Consider the following 23129-nt stretch of genomic DNA (forward strand, 5'->3'; position numbering starts at 1 on the left):
TTTATTGAGAGGGAAATTGTCAAATGAAACAGCAGCAACTGAAGAGTAAGAAAACTTCCTGCTGTCACAGACATACTGTGGACTCCATAACTTATTTTACAGTAGGCGGATTTCAGCTCATGATCCCTAATCCTAAAATGCCAAACTTGTTTCCATTTGACCCAATACTTCCAGATTCCTCTTTAAAGGAATATATAGTAAGAAGAGCATGTGAAAGTTGTTTGCTGAAAGGAAAACCCTGAAAAATAAGGGAGGAATATGGGGGAAGAGAAGCTATGTAAAACACTTGAGTTGCATTTAACTACATTTTCATATCTTCACTGTAATACAAAACACAGTCACTTGCAGAACTGGTTCAGATTTTTAAATACCAGATACACTTTTGTCCTCTACATAAGTGTTTGGAAGTTACTTATGTTTATATGAAATGAAGCTATTAATACTTTTCTACAGCAGTAACCGCACACCAGGAAGGCCAGGACAAAACACAAATCAAGGAATGGAGTTTTCCCAAAGCTGCAGTGTGAAAAGACTATAAACGATTGATTTCCATACACACGGATGGGTTCTCTTTGCTATAGGAAATCCAAGTGGAGCTATAAGGAATGGAGACGTGTAAAAAGGTTTCTTGAGAGAAAGGAAGATGACACCCTGTATGAATTTTAATTTTCTGCACCTTCTGCAGCATCACATTCTTCTCCTGCACTGTCTGATGTCCATAACTAGAAAGAAAAGAACCACAATGGACTGTTATCTCTGGATATATTCATTTATCATGCCAAACCTTTAAACAAAATAAATATTACAGATTTAGTGATAAAGTTATCTCACTAAACATGTTCATAACTTTTTATACACTTCCTTGCATGGTACTACATGCAACATCTCAAAAGTATCAACCTTTTGGCTTAAAACTTATGCTCAACTATTAGGCATTGACCAACCTAATATAGTATACTTCTTTGAAATGCAACTTTCTTATCTAGCTAACCAACTTGATCCTTTTGCTTTAAAAATAATTATTTGAGAGGCAAATGGGAGTGGCTGAGTGGATAGAGAATCAGGCCTGGAGATGGGAGGTCTTGAGTTCAAATCTAGTTTCAGATACTTCTTGTCTGTGTGACCCTAAGCAAGTCACTTAAATCCAATTGCCTAGTCCTCACTAAGCTTTTCTACCTTGGAACCAATACTCAGTATAAAAGGTAAGGATTAAAAAAAATTACTTCAATAAAATTTAATTACACTAAATAGAACATTTTAAAAAACAACCACTAGTGTTATGGCTGTGTTCAAAAAGGTTGAAAGGCTTTTGTATTACAGGAGATACTGGACCCTTGTTTTATGTAGTCCCAAAGAAAACAAAAATCAGATGTTGGGAGCACAGGGAAGAAAAAAATTTTGTCTTTACATAAGAACTAAACAATGTTATAAGCTAGTGAGCTCCCTATTATTTGAAATGATCCAAGTAAAACCTTAATGAATGACCAATTATATCAAGATGATTATGTGAAGAAAAATGGGCTAGCTCATCTGTAAAGGTAATTCTCACTAACATTCAATTAGATTTTTCTGCAAAGCAAACTTTCCCAAACTCTGCTGGTTTCTACCCTTCTACCTTCAAAACATATACAAGTAAGATCCATCTTTAAAACATTTATAGGGATATACTATCAGTTTTCCTTTCTCAAGTCTTATACTTACCTCTGTATTGCCCACAACATCTAGCATTAGGGAAAACACTTAAAAGAGTTAATCATCAGTTACCAAATAACTGTTATAAAATAGGAAGACCATTTAATTCAATAAATATTTATGAAGACCTATGTCAAACAAAATGAAATAACAAGAAAAAAAAACTGTGACCCTGGGCATATTGTTTAACTCTTCTGTCATAGAACTGATATAAGGGAGAAGACTTAAAAAACAAACAAAAAAAGGACAAGGCTGATAAATCATGTTTTTCCCACCTTTTGGCAGGGAAGTGATAGACAAGAGGTACAGAATGAGACACACATTTTTGACACAGTCAAAACATGAAAGTGTTTTGCTTGATATTACTTATTTGTTATAAGGAAGGGCGTGGGTGGGGGGGCAAAGTAGAGAAAAAATTTATACTTTTAGGGTCACAATTTTTTATGTAATTTTCTTTGCTTTTTGTTTATGAAAACATTCAATGATGTTTCAACTTGACAAGCCAAAAAAAAAAAAAAAAAAAAAAAAAAAAAAAAAGACATATTCAGATGCAGGGCACATGTGTATGTAGTAGCTATGTTTGGTAGGAATAATCTTCACTAAATTCACTTTTTATAGTAGCATGAGAGGTTTCCCCCTCTGGTGGCCCTCCTCCCCAAACAATTATAAATAAGTATCATATATGGAGAATACTGTCTATACATCTAATTTCCTTACTTATCCTCCTCACTTTATCTAATAAAACAGGCTTACTCCTGAAGTGTGACAAATGATTTTACTCAAGTACCATTACCTAATATATGATTAATCAGAAAGTGAAAAAAACTCCAATCTTGGGCTTAGAACAAATTGTTCCTAAACTTTACTTCTATGTTATTCTGTAGTTTAAAATATTACATATCAAAGTTAATTTTAAGTTTTAAGATACCAGTAAAAGAATCTTCCACTGCTGAAGTTCATTAGCTAAACAAAGCTTGAGATGGTATGTCAAATATTTTTAAGCATATCATTTTAGATGTGCAAGCAGACAAGATACTTTTCTTTTTATTATAACCCTTACTCAATACTATGTATTAGTTCTAATGTAGAAGAGTGGGAAGGGCTAGGCAATGGAGGTTAAGTGACTTGCCCAGGATCACACAGCTAGAAGTGTCTGAGGCCACATTTAAACCTAGGGCCTCCTATCTCTAGGCCTGGCTCTCAATTCACTGAGCTACTTAGCTGCCCGGACAAGATAGTTTTGTCTCAAAACTGTCAGTCACCACTTTCATATTTTGCCTATAAATAAGCAAGGATGGATTTGAAAAGTGACACAGCTTTTGAAAAGTTTTGATTGAAAAGTGACAAGTGGAGGCTTCAGTTTAAGTGGGAAAAGGAATAGAAATAAGTTAATAGCTATGTTATTAGTTTATACCACAAATGCATATTTTTTACTTAGTCAAAATATAACTATCTAATTAATTTCATCAAAGCTGGAAGATCTACCTAAAATCTACAACAATATCCTATATTTTATTATTTCTACTTTGGCCCAGAATGACTTTGATATATAAAACTATACTCTTAACTGTAAAATCCCTTAGATTTAATTTATATTCCACTCTGCTAAACCTCCCAAATAGCTAAATAAGTTTCTAACTTGCTAACAAGCTCCAACTTTCTTTTCTTGTTTCAAAATCAACCTAGTAGAATATAGACACATTTATATGAGGATAAGGACTGGACTTATGGTCTCTGATATAAGGAACTCTCAAACAAAGGCGCCCCCTTCTACTTATATGTGAGTCAGCATCTTCTTTGTAACTTATAGTCTTAAGAGTTTTATAGTGTGTTGAAATTAACCAACTTGTCCAGTCAGTATGTCCCAGAGACAGAACTTATGAAACAAATATCACGTTGCCCCTCAAGTGCTTAATTAATATAGTCCTTTAGAGCAATCTTTAAAGACAAGATCCTAAAATAAGGAATTAGATACTATTTATTAAGTTTAGTAGTAGTTTTAACACCAACCCAAAGATACAGAAGAATTTTAATAATCTTACCCTAGAATAAATTCTTGGGGGGGAGGGGAAGATGAGGAAAATCTGTAATTTCTTCTTTATTCTTTACTCTAAAATGATACTTTATTGCGGTCTAGCCCTCAAATACAATATGTAATACTTGAATATTTGTTTCATTCATGCCCCCACTTCCAGTTAATGGCTGCATTAGTTCTACAATTTCCTCTCAAAAGCCTACCCAAGTCAACCTAATTCCTTCAAAAACTATGAGAAGGATCAAGTTTTTAAAAAATACTTTGATTCTGAAAATATTTAAAAAGACAACTTACTGTTAGGTTGTCTCTAAGCAACTGCATGATAAGGGTACTGTCTTTGTATGAATCTTCATTCAGTGTATCAAGTTCTGCGATGGCCTCATCAAAAGCCTAGTAAGAAAGATGTATTCAAGTCAGTAAATACTTGTACTTACAAAGATCCTTTCAGCTATAAATTCCACAGATGTTTAGAACAGGAACATCCAAATTATCATATTAAATACTGCCAATGTACACAAAAGTTAAGATTATTCTCTGAGACTATTGCCAGAATTGAACTCATCAAGTTTGGAATCTTATCACCGTGTATCAGCACATTTGTGACCACTATGAACTATTTCATTCACTAATTAACGAATTACCTCCTCTTACTCAGAAGACATCTTAGTGATGATAGGCGCATGGTAGAGAGAGAAAGTATTAAGAGAAATTACTTCAGGATTGAAAATCAAAATGAAAATTCAACAAAATAATTTCATTCAGAGCTTCTGAATGCTTGATCAGATGAGTTAACTATTTAATTATTCCTTCATTATCAACTACCCTGACCAAGCCTTCAGAAATACCCCGATGCTTATGATCAAAAGAAAAGGTATGGGAACAGGAAAGAAACTGTGGGAAAAAAATTAATGAGTTGTCTCTGGGGAATGGCTAGGGAGGAAAAGGGGTTTTGGTATAAGGGAGATAAGGGAAAGTGAAAATGGAAAACATTCAAAGGCATTAAAATATTTCTATATAACATCTGAAACTGACTTTTATGAACATTGCAAAGGGTCTACGTTAAAATGTCCTAAACAAACACCTTACCGTTTTAGCCAATGTGCAGGCAAGCTCGGGGTTATTAAGGATCTCATAGTAAAATACAGAAAAGTTAAGAGCTAGCCCCAGGCGAATTGGATGTGTAGGTTGCATCTCTTTCTTACTGATGTCAAATGCTTCTTGATAAGCTCCTTGGGAATTATCTATTGTTTCTGTGAAGGAGAGGAAAAAAAAAATAAGGTTGAAAATTCTTACCATGGTGGCAGGGACACCCTTCTCCTCTTTATAGATACACTATTCTACTTTTCATTCAATGCTAATCTTTATTCAACAATATGGAATAATAAAAACTAATCCAATTACTATTGATTCTAAAAGATCACCTAAGTCCTGTGTTTTGGTTTAGTTTAAGGAAAAAAAGAAAAACACATATTAGGATTTAAATTACAGTGATCATCTTGGTCTTACAATTCCTTAATTTTAGGAATGGCCAAGATCATGGTGGTTCATCACCACATTGGCTACAGGGGATGCATTCTTCCACACACTGCAATTCTCTGTAACAAACCCTACAATCTTTATGGTGGAAAGAATGCCTATATACCCTATATAGTCACAAATCAACCTTCAACTTGCAGTAAAGTTATTATTTTTTAAAATCATATTTAAATCCAACTTTTGTATCCTCCTCACCCTGCCCTTCCCCATTACTTGGGTCACTATAGAATCTAAATCTTTGCCTGAATATTCCTTACAAGTGCCAGCTCTTAACTAAGTTGTTTTAATAGCCTATCAGAAACATCTCAAACCAAGCATGCTTACGTTTTCGGTCATCACCACAGGCAACTTCAGCAAGGTACCGGAAGTAGTCTCCCTTCATTTTCAGATAGAAGACTTTGCTCTCTGGATTGGTCGCATTGGCTATTAAAAACTTGTCCAACAATTCCTGAAAGAAAAATAGGATACCAATACAGCTAGATATAAGTTATTCAATTATATGCAACAATTTATATAATAACACACATATTTTGCTTATTAGCTAAATAGTGATACATTCAATATCATTTTAGAAAGCAGGGCTCAGTTTACTTTTACTTCATCTTTTAGACAACCTTTGTACTAATTTGCCTGTGGCAAGCATCTTCTGGTTCCGAAGCCAACATTATATTATACTATCTGGGAATTAGAGATATTATTTAGTTCAAAATCAAAATGGATCCAGAACAGAGGATAAGAGATAGGAAAATAAAGACAACACATCTAAATCTTAACAAATAGATGACAGCAACAAGTGCCAATTTTGGGGGGGAAGGGAGGAGGGAAGGGTTAACTTCAAAACCTCCAAATAAAACCTTTAAAAAAAATGAATCGTCCTTAAGTTCAGAAGCACCTGAAGTTGAATAATGCTTTAAGGCAAAAGATAGGTAAAAATATCATCTGTTTTAGCAGGATTAGAGTCTGCAGAGGCTAAAGAGATAAAAAACTAATACAAAGTTGCTATTCAAGTGTGTTGGCCTACACTCTTATCTGGAAGAATTCTGCTGAGAAAACAAACTTACTGCACAATTGAGAGAGAAAACTGCTACTCTGGACTTAAAATAGGAATAAAAAGTCCAGCTTATATTTTGATCCAGACTGACAAAATTTCTAAGACAGAATGACTAGAACAATTTAGAATTACTTCCTAGGTGTTTCACATGATAATTGAGACAGTATTAAAAACACAAAGGGGCTTCCAGTGGCTATTCTAATATATTTAAAATTATGGCAGTTTAAAAGCAGAGCTATTTTATAAATATAATTAATGGTACTAGATCGCTAGAATTGCTGCCAAAGCCGAGGCTGCTACTATCTACTTTCTTTTACAACCCCCAACACCATCCCTCCCTCCGCCTGGTTGTTAACTCTAGAAATGTGGATCTATGTATGTATTTATAGATTTCTACTCCATTCTTCTAGATGTCTTCAATATTTAGGCCAGAGTCACTCATGTCCAATAAAGCAGAAACAAAGTGTGTTTTAACAAGTTCCAGAAATATGCTATTGGAACACATTCACCAAGTTACAAATTCTAGAAATAGTGAATAGGACACAATGTCCATTATGATAAACTTTATGAAAATAAAGTCTGTCCATAAAAGTTCAAAGCTCAAGTTATTATCAATTTTTTTGGAGAAACGAAAAAATAAAACAGTTCTCTGGAACTTGTGATAGAATTTGACATACAGTAGTGAAAAATGTAGCAGACATTTACAGAATACAACTTAATTTAATTTAAGAATACTCTAAAACCTCATTAATCCACTTCTGTTGTTTTTGGAATTTGTTCATAGAACAGTTTATACATACAAAGAAGTTATATTATGAAAGACAGTAAAAAGGAAAGTACTTAAAAGTAGTTTAAACATTCAAGAACTAGAGAAATCACATACTAATTGTAAGGAATCCTTAGTAAGCCAGAAACTTGCTTATTAATGACTTCTATGGCACAAATTTTATACCATAAATTTGTAATAGCTAAAAGTATAAAGCTATACAAATTATATCATTTGTATTTCACTAAAAAAAAAATAGCCACAGTGTGAACAGCAGAATGTCTTCCTTCAAGTCAAAAGACCTGGATTCAAATGCTACCTTAGATGCTAAATAGCTTTGTGATTCTGGAAAGTCACTTAACTTTTATATGCTTCAGGCAATTCAGATTGATTTATCTACTAAATTGGCTGCTGTCAAACCTTCTGGTCTCAGGATCTCTTTACACTCTGGAAGAGCCCTCAAAAAACTTATTTATGTAGATTATATCTATTGATATTTACCATATTAAAAATTAAAATTTCTCAGTATTATGAAAATAGTTTTAATCTCATGGTTTCCCTGAAGGAAGTCCTATAGACTTAGAGAACAAATCTACTAAATCACAAATAGGATTTGAGGGGGCAGTAGGTTTAGAACCTGGTCTTAGATGTTCACAATATGGCCTCAGGCACTTCCTAGTTGTATGACTTTGGGCAAGTCTCTTAACCCCCCATTATCACTCTTCTGCCTAGGCTATCAATACACAGTATTGATTCTAAGATGGAATATAAAGGTTTAAAAAAAATTTTTTAAGTGCTTTGTACTGGTAGAGGAAATTTCCATTTCTGATCAACCAATGTGCTAATAAGGCAATCAATACAATGAAATTTTTTTAAAAATGAGTTTGGGGGAGGCTATGGGTTAAATGATTTGCCAAAAGGTCTGCAGCAAACTCACAGAAAAACTAGGGCCAGATTCTAATTTCCTGAATCCTAATCTTTCTAAAACAAAATTATTCAAAATGACAAACCTGTAATTATTTAAGAAACTAGTATTACCTCCATCAGTGATGAATATTGCAGTACTAATTGAAAACTGAAAAGCTTATTTCTATATTCTTATCAAGAGCTTTATAAACCTTAGGTTACCCTGGTTCACTGGAGATACTTTTAGCAACTTACCAATTAGTGATAAAGCTTTGCATATTCTCATAGTAATGTAACTTTAGTAGATCTACTTGTTGGATATCACTAAAGCAGAAACTCATGTTGCTGTTTTATTGAGAAATTACAATGATGTACTCAAACACTAAGCATACCATAATCTAAAGTCAAATGTACTTATTACAAGACCATGTATCTAAAAGAAACTCACATATCCTAATATTTCCTAGCCAAAGCAGTTTAAACATATCTAAATTAGCTAGCACACATGAACAAGAAGACCAATATGGCCTTATGAAGTTTCTGGATATATGACCAAATTCTGGTTAATGTTTCAACCCAATTGGCTTTATAAAAAAGTATATTTTTTTCATGTAAATGCAGAAATTTTAAAGTGAGAGCAACATAGGGGGAGCTAGTTGGCTGAGTGGATTGAGAGCCAGGTCTGAAGATGGAAGGGGTCCTGGGTTCAAATTTGCACCCAAGACACTTTTAATTGCGTAACCGTGGGCAAGTCACTTAACCCCAACCTGCCTAGTCCAGTGATGGCAAACCTTTTGATGCACTGGGCCCTGCCCCTCCACACCTCCCCCTGAGTGCTGGGCCCCCTCCCCACTTTACCTCACAGAGGGGAGGAAGTGCTCCCATTGGGCTGGTAGGAAGAGGGGTGGATGATATGAAAAAATGATGTCAGGTGCATGTGGAGAGGGGGAGGGGAGCAGCTCTACCCAAGTGCCCATAGAGAGAGCAGTCTGTGTGCCATCTTTGGCACTCATGCCATAGGTTTGCCATCATTGGCCTAGCTCTTACCATGCTTTTGCCTTGGAACCAATACACAGTATTAATTCTAAGATGGAAGGTAAGGGTTAAAAAAAAAAGTCTGAGAGTAATCATCAAAGATGTAAATCGAGAGTTGAATTTAGAAATGAAGGCCTGAATCTTCATTACATTTTGAGGATAATTTAGTCAATTAAACATCAGTTCTCACAGATCTGACAAGATCTGATCAATGAATCTCTTTTGTGTAAATTAAATAATTCATAATATTTAAAATAAAAATAATTTAAAATTATAGTATCTTGTGTAAAGTTGACTAAATTTGGTTTTGCATTACTATCTTAAAAAAAACACAACATGGCCTGAACATAAGAAATTCTCATGTGATCTACTGTCTATAAAAAATACACCACTAAAATTATGCCAAATGTCATAAATTAAGCACTTTAGATTCACTGTTAGTTTTTAGTATTCATGCAAGTTAAGAAAAATCATTAAACAGTTAAATGATTAAAATATTCAGTGTCAAGTTAAATGTTTTAAGTTACTTTTTATCAGTTAGTTGATATCACTGTCCTTTGTGCTTCTTCAAAAAGCGTTCAAGTTAACTAGGAAAAAAAATATTAAAACTATATACATTTTTAAAACTCCATGAAAAAAATTTCAGAAACAAATATTTAAGTAAAAGAATATGATAAAGCATCAGCTGATGCTACAAGTTTCTACCAGCTAGAATCTGGTTAAGAAATTAAGATGAAATACCAATTCAACAAAAAATAATTGGGTGAGTAGGATTAGATGACATGAAGGACCATGAAAAGCTAAACTCAGCCACCAGGGGGTAGTGGAAGCAACTTCAGAGCTGTCATTTAATGGTCACCACACAATAATTACAGTATTAGAATTCTTATAATCCACAAGTCAATTCCATTATAAAATTATCATGTTCATTGAACAAAAAGCATTAAGACAAAATTTCTACCACTGCATATTATCAACATACTCTTAGTTACCTGGAGAATAATTTATTTTTCTCATAATCCAAATTCTTTTCACAAATTGAATTTTTACTTTTTCTCTTCTGTAGTTTTTTTCCCACAAAGTAATAACAATTAATTCAGTTAAGAAATTAACATTGTACAGATTTTTTTTTATGTTTCTGAACTTTTCTTTCATATCTTTACTTGCCAACATAAGTGACAGCTAAAAAGATTCTATCGAAAAGACTTCTATGGAAAAATGTACAACACTAAAATATAGAAATACAAACACATGAATAAATACATATATATTTTTAAAAGCTTTTGATCAAAAACTTTTTACCATTTTATACTTTTAAGGTACCATGTTGGAAAGAGGTGGTGTTTGTGGGATTAATATCCTAAACTAGTATAAGAAAAAAGAAATATAGTATTTGTAACTATCGTTCTTCCCTCCTCCCCCATCAATAATTTTATACTTCTTTGGGACCTGGGCTATTGCATACTTCTCTATCTTCTGTAGGTTCTAATGCTATATGAAAAAGCTACTTCATTAGTAACTACTAGGCCACAAAGTGCCAAATAAAGATTTTCTTTCTAAAAATATTAGCTTTCACTACTAGTTTGCATATAGCTGTTACGTACGATTTACAGTGTTGGGCTTTTATAAAGTGACTTGTGCATTACTTCCATCCTGGAGTTTCAGCCAGGTATCATGGTTCTTTGTCAGATGCCACTAGCTCTCTGTGAAGGAAACAACAGGTACAGAATAATTCTTCTGTCTCTCTATATGCTATCAATAGCAGAGATTTACATGCTAGCCCAATTAAAAAAACAAAAACAACTATGGGTTCTACTTAGTGGCTCACCAAAGTCATCAAAACATGGTAGCAGATAACATTAATTACACAGGATATAAGAACTTCAGATATATAAACTCAGATTTATGCTTTGAAAATTATTTAAGTCATATATATATATATAATGGGCAAGTAACTCCATAAGAAAAACCTCTTAATAAAGCAAATTGAAAGTCTGTACAAAGTATTTGATTTAGCATTTTTATTTGCCATATGCCTTCCCTAATCTTATTTAAAATTTTAGCATATGGATGATCCATCTTATATTTCTAATATATTATGCTCTTATAAATTATACAATAGTTCCTCCTTGAAAACTTCCTTAGCCAATACATTTCTTAGGACTAATGGAAGGCTCCCCAACATCTACCTAAATAATTTCTTTTGGTTGTATAAGATGTTAACAGACCACTTCAAATAAGATAGATCACATTTGAGGAGAAAAGAGAGGAGGGGAGAGAACCCTCCTTCATAAGGCTTCAAAGTCAGTATTTAAAAAAAAACTCTACAAGAACATTTTAACATTAGAGTTCCTATAGGAAGAAAATATATAGCAAGTTACACAACTGATATAAGATCTAGGTCAATAAAAAAAGTCACAGTTCTCAGAATGTTATGAAATACCATTACTTATGACAAATTCAAGAATTCTTAAACATGTATAATGCTAAGACTAATAAATATGTACAATTTAATAAATAGAAATTTGATTCTAAATCAATAATTTCCTTTCAAAACATAGCAGCATAATTTTGATGATAGCCGCCTCCCCCTCTGGGTATCAGAGAGCAAAAACTGCAATATTAATTCTAACTAGAGAACTAATTTTTTTTTTTTTACCAATTCCTTACGGTAACTTAAGTTTCTGAGAAATATTCTGCTAAGTATTCAATCAAGGCTATCTTTTTTTGTTTAACAGCTCTACCTTGAAGAAGCTACCTGGTCTGAGGGCAAATTCTACCTCCCCATTTCCTAAAGGCTACATTTAGATTTTGCCCATGGGGATGAGAGAGTAAGAGACTCCTTCAAGGAATAAAAGTTCGATATAGTGAAAAGAGCATTAGATTTAAAATAGGGAAGACCAAGTTTGAAACCTGCCTCTGTCTACTGTATCTGCTGATTTACAGAAAGGGGGTGGTGCTTAATAAATGTTTATTGGTGAAGTAAGGAGAGCCAAATAAAGAACATAAACTACAACAATGTAAATGAAAAGACTAGCCACAAAACAAGAAACTAAATGCTGCAAAATTATAAAGACCATGCTGGACCCCCAAATAAGATATAAAAGACACTTTCTATTGCTTGGCTGGAGTGGGTAGAGGTAGTAGTAATACTTGTACATTTTGCTGAAAATGTTTTTTCCTTCCTCTTAAAATTTTTTTGCTCTGACACAGTGAAGTGGCTAACTGGATAGGGGCAGGGGGGAAATCCTGGGTTCAAATGTGAGCTCAGACACTTCCTAGTTGTGTGAACCTAGAAAAGTCACTTAACCCCAACTGCCCCTAGTCCTTAGCCACTCTTCTGCCTTAGAAATTATAACTTTAGTATCAATTCTAAAGATATATGTTATGGATTTAAAAATTAAAGAAAGCTCTCTAAGGCGGGTGGGAGAGGTTAAGAGCCAATAAAAATGAAGTCAACTATTTCACATAACCATGTGGATGCACCATATTAACAGATAAGAATTTAGAAAACCGCTTTTGACTATCAGATACAGCTTTAATTCCCAAACATACATAACCAGGTTAATAAAAGTAAAAGTTATCTTGGTTATCACAATGAATTCAACATCTTATATATTTCTTTTTAAAATAAAAACTTACTTTTTTATTTTATATGAATAATTTATTTGTTTCTGTGTCAGTGGCACTCAATTTTGAAAAAAAGTGATCTTCTCTTTTCCTATCAAGAAAAGATAGTCTCACTCATGTATGCAGAATTCTATTTAAAAATTTATGAAGACACCAAAATTGTTTACTACATCTAAATTTTGTTAAATGAAAGCTCACTTACAATATATAGAAGGAATATGCTACTTGCTGACTGATAACATGCTTTAAAGAGCAAATATTTGCTGTATACATTTTTAAAAACAGCAATTTGGGATTGGAGGTTGGGGTCAAGGTCATCTATCATAAGGAATCCATTACCTGTTTCAGAGTAGCACGAGTTCTATAGGGTGAACATTGTTATGACTAGATTCTTTTCTGCTCTAATTCCATGATGGCAACATCAAGATGGTCTCCACAAACAATTTCTTTTTTCAAAGTAGAGTTTGGTAGAATGCTGAATGAAATTGGCTATTATGGTAAAAATATTTTAATTCCTGGTAGGCTACAGGCCTGAGCAAATTCATATTTCACTTGGTACTTAAAGCTTAGGGCAGTAATTGGCAACTTTTGAGCTTAGTGTGTTAAAATTTGCCAAAAAAACAAAACAAAAAAAAACCAAGCGTAACTTGGGTGGTGTGTCACTTCGAGAAAAAAAACAAAAAACAATCTTGCGATATTTATAGTTTAAATAACAGAAATGTATAATTGTAGTATATAACTGCATTTAATAAACCAAAAGCTAATTATCTGACTTACCTGTTTAGTGACAGTTGTTTTGGCCTACAGACCTCCAGCACAGAGTGTCTACATTAAACTATAGCAAATGTTTCATCCTCAGCATGCAGCCCCATACTTCTCTGTATGTGGCTTGCGTATCAGTGCTGGCATGTGTGTTATAGGTTTGCCATCAGGGGCTTAGGGTCTGGACAGCTTCTATTGGAACACAGAGGTAAGGGATTGTTTGTATGGGATTCCTTAATCTTCTACGTTCCAAATCTCTTGGGGTTAATTGAAATAGGAAATTAAAACTAGGAAACCCCAAACTGAAATTTCCTGAAAACATTTATCAAACAAAGAGAGGGGACCATTCAAATTAAAGAAGAGAACTATTTCATTCAAGTAAAATGCCTTGGATCATCTTGGATCTTTATAACCTTTCCTTACATAAATACAACTTTTTGAATATTTGATTGAGGCCTTTTGCAATGATACCAGTTGTTCTCTTGTAGGAGAAAAAATTTTCTTATCCAGATTGAATTTTCTTGTAACAAAGGAAAACAATTAAGCAAAAACACATTTGGATAATGTATACATTATGATCATATAAGCCCTTCACCACTCAGGAATATGGAGGGAAATGTTTCATTATCTATTCTCCAGAATTGCCATTGGTTTTTCATTTATTCAGATTTCACCTTCCTTTTCAAATACTTTGTTAGAGTCATTGTGGATAATGTTCTGATTCTGTTTATTTCACTCTCCCTAAAGTGTCTTAAAAAATGGCTGGACCAATTCATGGCTGCCCCAGTTTAACTAATTTAAACTAGCATACCTACTTCCCAACAGTTTTGGGAACATTGAATTTTCCCATCTTCTAACATCTTTGTCAATTTGATGGGTGTGAGATACCACTATAGAGTTTTTCTGACTCTGAATTTTGGAAACTTTTAAAAATGATTATACATTGTACTCAAAAGGATAAATGCAAACTATTTAAACACATTATTAATCACAGAATACACTGAACATCCAAAAGAAAGCAGTACTAAAATGTTATACCAACCATAACATGGAAACAAACATTATACTGAACTGATGCTTAAAGAGACTGTAATTTTTTGTAAGCCTCTTAGTTTGAGATTGGACAGGGTAAAAGCCAAAACTTCAAACTCAAAGATGACTCTGGGGCATGAGAATAGAACACAAAGGGTTCAAAACATAAGAGAAATTATAAAAGCAACTAATAGATAAAGAATTGGGCTGGGAATTAGGAAGTTCTGAATTCAAATTTGATCTCGGACATTATTAGCTGTGGCTCTGAGGCAAGTCACATACCTCTTTGTGCCTCAGTTTATTTATAATTTATATTTATAAAAAGAAATATAGCACCTACCCTTCCCTTCACATTGTTGTAAAGGATAAAATATTGTGAAGCACTTATAAATGCTAGCTATTATTACTACTATTAAATAGTGCTCTGGACTTGGATCTGGGTCTAAATGGGCAAATCATTTGCTTATTCTCTGCCTAAGTTTCTTCATCTTTAAAATGGGAATAATAAAAGAACCTCCACCTAAAAGTACTACTGTAAGAACAAACAAGGTAACACAAATTGGCAAACCATAATATGATCTCTGGCAAATGATCCTGAGACTCAAGTTCTTCATCTGTATAATGACTTCTTTTTAAGAATTTAAAACTCAAAAATAAGATGTTACTTTAAAAAAATCAGTCATTACATGATACTGTCAGAAATAGTTATAAAAACTTATTTGAAGATATTGAACTTCAAGCACTTTTCTTGCATTCTATTTCAAGTGAAGAATTGTGTTTCTTCAAAAAAGGTTGTAATCTACTGCCTTAAAAAAATAAATGGATGGGGGCGGCTAGGTGGCTCAGTGAATTGTGAGTCAGGCCTAGAGATGGGAGGTTTGGGGTTCAAATTTGGCCTCAGACAGTTCCTAGCTATGTGACCTTGTCAAGTCACTTAATCTCCTACTGCCTAGGCCTTATACCACTCTTCTGCTTTGGATCCAATATACAGTATTGATTCTAAGATGGAAGGTAAGGGTTTGTAGAAAATAAACAAATGGATAATTTTCTGTCACATGCAGATCCATGTCTGGAATGAATATTAGGTAGCAAGTTGTTCAAAGAATTCTTACTCTGGCTAAAATAATTGGGCACTTAATAAGTACTTTATGATAATGATAGTCTCATTATGGTCCAGAATTAAAGGTCTTTCCCAATAGATCAATTACAAGATTTTTTCTCTTTAAAATATTGTAGTAGAAATGTCAAGGGGAGAAACTGGCTTCCAACATCAACCAGGATTATTACAGTCAAAGATTATAATCAATAATTTAATTTGGGCTCCCAAATTAGGATAACACTCATACTTTTTATCTCAAAAAGTTGTTGTGAAGAAAGCACTTTGTAAAGCTCACAACTTAATCACTACAACTTTGCTCTCTGAAGACTATCAATTTAAACTATTACCAGCTTTAATAACTCAGCTATTAGTTAGCTAACTCTGAATTCAGTTATATAGCATCTTAATTATGGATACTGGGGAATACAGAACTGGCAGCCACTCAGGCAAATAAACAAACAAACAAATAAATAAATAAATGAAAAGGCTATTCAAGAACATATTTATATTACCAAAAAGCTATTCTAATGCTCTTCACAAAACATACTTTCCCATAATATTCAAGTTAATAAGGCAGATGAGAAAACTGGCTCAGCAGTGACTTGCAAAGGATTATACAGTCAGTAAGCTGAAAGAGTACTGGTCTTGAACACTCCTTTTTTACTACTAGGATTCTGTCATGATGTTTGTGTTAAAGAAGTACACATATACACAAAGGCATATCAATAGACAAAGAACTCTTTTAAAAGATATTCATTGAACTTATAGTTGTTACCTCTGCTAAAAATCATCTTTAGAAAATGGAAAAAAAAAAGTGAGCTGAAAGAAAGCTCAGTAGCCAAACCTTACGGAAATAGACCACAGGCCTAAATGGAACAGAGCTATAAAGACAGGAGGGAAGTCTTGGTAGAAGAGGCTAAAATGTACTACTTCATTATTGCTAGTAATAATAAAGATGGAAAATTCCAAAAATGCTAAAGCCATGAAAAATAAAACAATGATGGAAGATACCTGGAATATGTGTAATTTAGTAACATTTTGAATGTTGGATGCGGATACCCAGAAACCTCATTGAAATGTAACAAAGAAGCTTCTGAGTAGACAAAAGATACTATATAAGTTCATTCTTTACTTAAGAGAGCTCTGCTTCAAGAACATTTATGTATTTATTTTATGCCCAATTCTTACAAATTTGGTGGTCTGCTTGCCAAACTCAAAGCAAATTTAAAGATTAGAAAATTAATGATGATTTGTTATATTTTTAAGGTAATGAAACTTAACTACCTGTATAACCTTGGGAGTAGGTCACTTCTCTTTTCTGGGTCTCAATTTCCATAAATGTAAATTAGGGAGGAAGGGCTGGACAAGATAGTCTAGGAGTCTTCTGGTTCAAACAGTTAAGTAACACTATGTGCAGAGCAATGAAACAGTTATATCAGTTATGTTATTATATAACAAGAGTTTTTAACTTGGGATGTGAACTTTTTATACATATACACATTTGCTTAGGTGCATTATAATTAGTTTCCTTTATAATCTTTTGCATTTTATTTTTTGCATTTAAAAACATGAGAAGAGGTTCACAGGCTTCATCTAATCATCTGAGTGCACAACACAGACACACACACACAAAACGAAGAACCCCTGATCTAACCAACTGTATATTAAATTATGAACTTCAGGATGCAGAAGATAGCTAAATGTAGGTGTCATTCATTCAACACTCCAAAATTGTCTGCTTTAAAAAAAAAAAAAAGAGGTCGAAATAATGAACTAGTTTATCATTGATACACAGGTATCCAGAAGCTTTTTTCAATCATTCAAGAATTCTGAAATGAATGCCTAGTTATTGCAAATGAAAAGAGAAAAACTGGTAAGAAAATAAAAGCATTTTTTTTCCTTAAAAGGGAAAAAAAACTGCACAGGAAGTCACAATCTTGGTTTAGAAATGAGTAATCTTAAATTGGACAGACATCCTGAAGTCATAGTAAGGATGTTATAAGATTAAAAATAGGTCAATAGTGCTTTGCTAGTCTTCGTACATATGGGTCAACATGAACTATCCTACAAAAAATGACTAAGAATCATCTATAAATATTTATTAAGCAACTATTATATACCTAGCACTGGAAAAACAGATGAAAATGAGAACATTCCTGATCTCAAGTTTACACTCTATTGAGGAAATGTGGATACCAATTAATATAAATCTAATGAAGGTAAATACAAAATAATTGTGGGGACAATCAGGAAAGCCTTTTTCTGGAGAAGATGGTACTCAGGCTAAGGACTCTTTAAGATGTAGATGTGTGGAAAGGTAATGGTCCTATACTTACAAGGAAAGAAATAAGTCCTTAAAGTATATAACATGATTACCTTTTTGTTAATTCTAAAGAAGCATTGCAATTAAGATCTAATTATTAGAGGGCAAGTATTCCAGATAACTGTTTAAAGAAGTTTACTACTTTCACAACAAAATGACATGCCTAAGAATCTATATTTGTTCTATCCAGATAACTAAGGATAGAAGGAAAACGGAAATACTGCTATTATAGAGAAAACAAAACAGCTATAAAGCATTTGAGGACTCATCCAATTTGTGAACAGTCTCATAAAAGAGGTTAATCCATATGGAATAGCAGCAAAAACTAGTTAACAGATTTTTCCTCCCTTCTTTCTTCTAGTGTCCATACTTCTCGCAGATTAAATTCATGGCCCTATTTCCCTCAAAACAAGGAGGACATCAGTTAAATGACATTATCAATTGCCATTGATAGTCAAGCCAAATATGCACTGGTAACTGAAATATAGGTTTCAGTTGGATGTATTGGCCTGTATTTGTGATTGATATAGGGAATTCCTAGGGAGGAAACCAGGCTTTTCTGCAAAATGTAGTCTAAAGAGACCTCCCTGGGGTGCTAGGAATTTAAATACATGATAGGCAGGTTTTCAGGAATCATTGGATAGAGATTAGGAGATAAAAATAGGTGGCTGCCTATTAGAAGGGAAAAAAGTTGTCATTTAAAACTGAACCTTAAAGTAAATGGGTTGACAGGTAGAGACTACAGAAAGGCAAGGATTTCTAAGTAGTCTAGATTGACTTTAGCAACAAAGTACATGTAGGAAAATAGTAGGAGATTAACTTCTTGGTTTATAATAGACTAGAAAAGAAAATACTACCACCACAAGAAAAAGTATTTAATTGGTTGTGTATACGTAAATTTTAGTAGGTGCTGAAATATTATATAACTATTAAATTTGCAGTTTAGTATTCAGATTAAGATATACTGATTGGGCAAGAGGAAGCAGCTCTGATAACTGGAATAAGCTTTTCTTTCAGGTCTGTTCTTGTACACATTTTGATAACCTTCCCACTTCCCAGAAAGATAAATGAAGCACTAAGAGTTGAGGTGTTTAGATTAAGACAATTTTTAGTCATATAAATTCAGGTACCATAAAAAAAGCAAGCAAACAAGATCTATTTACTCCTTACTACTATGTCCTATGAATTATTCAATCTTTCAAATAAACTACCCTGCTTCATAATGGACAAACTGAATTAGATTGAGATAGTTAATTTAACATTAAGAATCAAATATGTCTTAATTGGTCAAAAATAAAAGCATTCTACCAGCTAGCTAAATCAACTATTTACCATAAACCAAGTTTCCTTTTTGAGAATACATTTGTGATAAATTATTATATCACCATCACTAAACATCTCCACCATCTATTTTTCATACCACCTTCCCCAACTTTTGAATCTGTTCTGTGTACACAGGGCAGTGAATTTCTAAAAATATTTTGCTTCAGCCTCAAATAGACACACCACCATTCCATTGGTCAATAGTTTAAAAAAAAATACACTGCTAACTGTGTTTCCCTCTTTTTTCCTCCCCAAATCTGTCAAGACCACACTCCAGAAGACTTTTTTTTAATAACACTGCTATAAGCCCAGTGATTTTTTTCCTCTCTATAATCCTTTGTAAATTTTAGATTTGTACTATAATATGCTTTAAAGTTGTCTCTGGAAAAATCTAACTCTAGTACTCTTCTCTAAAATTTACTCAAGTAAATTCTTTCTTGGCATTGTTGACAGGTACAAAGTTTATGAACATTTCAGGTCTCTTAATCATGACTGTAGACCAGGTAGTTTCTGCAGCTTGTCCTCAAGTAGTCAAGAGATGCAGATCGGAGACAATTAGCAGAATGTCTCCAACACACTAGCCAACCAGAGTCAAAAAGCATTACAAATGAAAGTATCTGAAAAGTATGTTCCCACAGAAAAATGTGGAAGTAGTACTATGCCAATACTTTAGAACATCTGGTAAATGAGTTATAATTGGCATTAACTACAAGGCTGTGTTAAACAATGGAAAGAACATGGGATTCACATTCAGGGGACATGGGGTCAAATACTAGTTTTGCTATCTGTGTGACCTTGGACAAATCACTTAAACTATCCTCAGTTTCCTTCTCTATAAAGAGGCATAACTTTTAAGTTCCTTTCAGCCCTAAATCTGCAAACTTACTCCTTTACTAAGACTGTACATATGAGAGATAGAGAGAAGAGGGGTAGGCTACTGACTTTGTTAAGTAGTATGTTTCAGTCTTCAAGGACCTGTGCTATCATTATGGGCATTCCCTGCCCTGATGCAGGTCAGCTTAGTCCAAGTAGATTGTCTTCCCAAGCTGCTTTAGTAAAAACAAAAACATCAAAAAAATCCACACAAACAAAAACCCCATCACCTATTAATTTACTTGAAAAAAGTACAACTTTGTGCAACTCTTCCTCACTGAAATATAATTTATGCATAGCCAAAAGGCATCACTGTGATGTCATTTTGGCCCTCTTCAAGTAGGAAGGACAACTGCCTGAAGACAGTAGAAAGGGAAAGTGAATCAGTTCACTATTTGAGGTGAGCGGAGAAAACAATTTTCTAGATTAAAGAAAATAGACTGCTGTTAATATCCTAAAGACATTAGAATAAAATTATATTAAATATTAAATCAAACTACAGAAAATCCTCAATGGCATAGTTCCATTGCTTGCAGTGTTAGTTCCCTATTTTTAGATGCTAAGTGAGACCTATGGAAAAGTTACTGGAAGGTTATTTGGAAAACTACCATGAAAAATAAAAAGCATCTCTTGCTGCTGAAATCAAATTTGACTAATAAGTGAATCTTAAGAGAGTATATATTAAACAATATAAGTCTGCCTCCTCCAGTAAAAGTAAGCTCCTTGAGGGTAAGGATGGTTGTTTTTGTCTTTGTACTCTTAGCAAAACCAATCTGAATCTTGTAGTGGGCAATTTAGAAATGTTTTAAAATTGAACCATATGTCTTGAATAAATTCGACAACAGGAATGACCCAGGTAACAAAGAGAACACAGGAAACTACTAATTTGGATATAAAAAATAAACATGTCTGTGACCAAACTGAAGAAGAGATTTATCTGTAGAGATGACAAGAAAAGTCCCCTTACACCAGAAGTGTCAAGTGGGCATCCCAGATAAAAATGTAATGGGAAATGTTTAACAAAATAAAAATACAATACAACAAACTGATGATATCATTCTAAGTAAGTATGCAGCCTGCAGGGATCTATTTTTATTTGAGTTTGACCTCACTTGTCTTACACAATACTTTGGTCAATGCTGACTAGATTCAAACTAACAATTTCTCTACCCTATAAGTCCTTTAGCATCAAAAGACTGCATATATACATTTTTCATCCATATTACTAAAATAATGTAGAGTTCACTGTACTTGGAAGTAGGAAGAGAATATAAGAAAACCAAAATTTTTTTTGTCCTTACCAGTTCTCTGAAAAAGAGTCTTAGAGGGACTCTCACATATCCCATCCTCTTTGGTCAACCTTTTCCCCCAGTCATATCATTATAATCTCTGTTCCCCAACTTTTACTCTTAGATTAGTAAGAAACAAAAGGAAATTTCTTCTTTAATATGGAATAGCATCTGCACAGGCACAAAACTGCTTTGTGTTTGCCCATTATTATTGTTAGGAAGGTAGTAGCACCATTGTATATCATAAGATAGGAATCCTTAGAGTGTGATTATTGACAGAACTGACTTAACACCCTGCATTCCACACTGACAACACTGGAAAAGAATAAGTTCTTGTCAATGCCTTCGATGTGGCCTATGAGGTGGTCATTCATTAGTTGTTACCAAGAACTTTTTATCAGTTTTTTTTTAAGAACCTTTACCCTCTGTCTTAGTAATAACTCTAAGGGCAAGGGCTAAGCAAACAGGGTCAAGAGACTTACCCAGGGTCTCATAGCAGGGAAGTTTCTAAGGCCAGTCTGGACCCTAGGATCTAATCACTACTCCAGACCTGGTGCTCTACCCACTATACCACCTAGCTGCTCCACCATCAGGTTTTCATGTAATGACTTTAAGCTTGGACAACCATTAGTTCTTGATACATTTTCTCCATAGTACTTGCAGTAGTAGTTCATGATTATCTATTATGGTGGTATAATATGTGCATTCTCCTAAGACGTTTTCCATACCAGTTGATGTGTCTGTTGTGATTGGACACATAATCTGATAATTAATGTAACATCATAGATTTCAATGAATGTTGATAGATCCATAGTATTCAGCAGTGGCATTCTCTTAGCAGTAAAAATCAAAATGGCCTAACAGTGATAAAAACAAACAAAAATAGTACACACTAGTACCACCACCAAGTTGAATGATAAAAAGCCATTTATTAAAGTACATTTATGAGAGGCAGTATAATCAAATGCTAGGGATAGGAAATATAAGCAAGCAAGAGAATCTCCGTCCTTAAGAAGCACTGTACTTACCCCTTAAATTCTAAAAGAGGAAGTGGTAGCAAAGGAGGAGTACTTCAGAAAGGGAGGTAGTGGGTTTGGGTATGGTCAAAATAAGGTTAATGCTTACCAATCAAAGCTCAGGGTCCCAAGACTGGGAAACTGAGTTCTCAGATGAAGGTAGAGAATAGAATTCAGTATTACCTTTTAGGTGATAAGGCCCTTTAAAACATGTCATGGTTGACCTTCAAAAGATGTCTGGTAGAAACTGCAGAGATTGAGCTCTAATGATATGCCCTTTGAAAACCCAGGGTTCATTTTCACATAGCAAAGGAGAAACCAAGAAGCAGTTAAAGCTTTTTAAAGCATTTAGTAAAAACTGTTAGTATTGAATTTAGCTAAAGAAATTAATATTAAAATAATTGGGAAATTTTCATTTTGTCCTCAAATCTATCATCTACTACTCCCTCCCTTAGAGCCACAGCCAAGAAAGGAATGTTGCACAACCACAGATTCAGAATTTACCATGGAGGTGGGGTGGGGGGAAGGGAGAAAAGGGGAGGACAACTCAATTCTACTCTCTTGAAAAACTATCCTTTTTTGGGGAGAAAGGGAGGCTGATGGACTGTGAAAGCTTGAAAGGGAGCAGAACTGATAAAAATCTCATCTATTACTCATCGTCTTCCACCTTCAGATTAATTATGAGGATTACGAGTTTAAGAAATAAAAGATTTGGCAGGATGAAACTGGCCAAAACCTGGTATCAGAGGCAGGACCTGAAT

General features: G+C 33.8%; 1 protein-coding gene across 1 annotated transcript in view; it reads right to left on the bottom strand.

Moving 5' to 3' along the window:
• Positions 1-6: 6 nt before the first annotated feature.
• YWHAQ (tyrosine 3-monooxygenase/tryptophan 5-monooxygenase activation protein theta) overlaps positions 7-23129 on the bottom strand; it is a 30963-nt gene continuing 7840 nt past the window's right edge. The window contains exons 2-5 of the mRNA XM_044661999.1: positions 5588-5711; positions 4814-4977; positions 4022-4117; positions 7-722 (exon numbers count right to left, since the gene is read on the bottom strand). Of these exons, the coding sequence (XP_044517934.1) occupies positions 663-722; positions 4022-4117; positions 4814-4977; positions 5588-5711 (444 nt within the window). The 3' untranslated portion in view covers positions 7-662. The remainder of the gene's footprint in view (positions 723-4021; positions 4118-4813; positions 4978-5587; positions 5712-23129) is intronic.

The sequence above is a fragment of the Gracilinanus agilis genome, chromosome 2 (genome assembly GCF_016433145.1).
Source record: "Gracilinanus agilis isolate LMUSP501 chromosome 2, AgileGrace, whole genome shotgun sequence".
NCBI classification, from domain to species: domain Eukaryota; kingdom Metazoa; phylum Chordata; class Mammalia; order Didelphimorphia; family Didelphidae; genus Gracilinanus; species Gracilinanus agilis.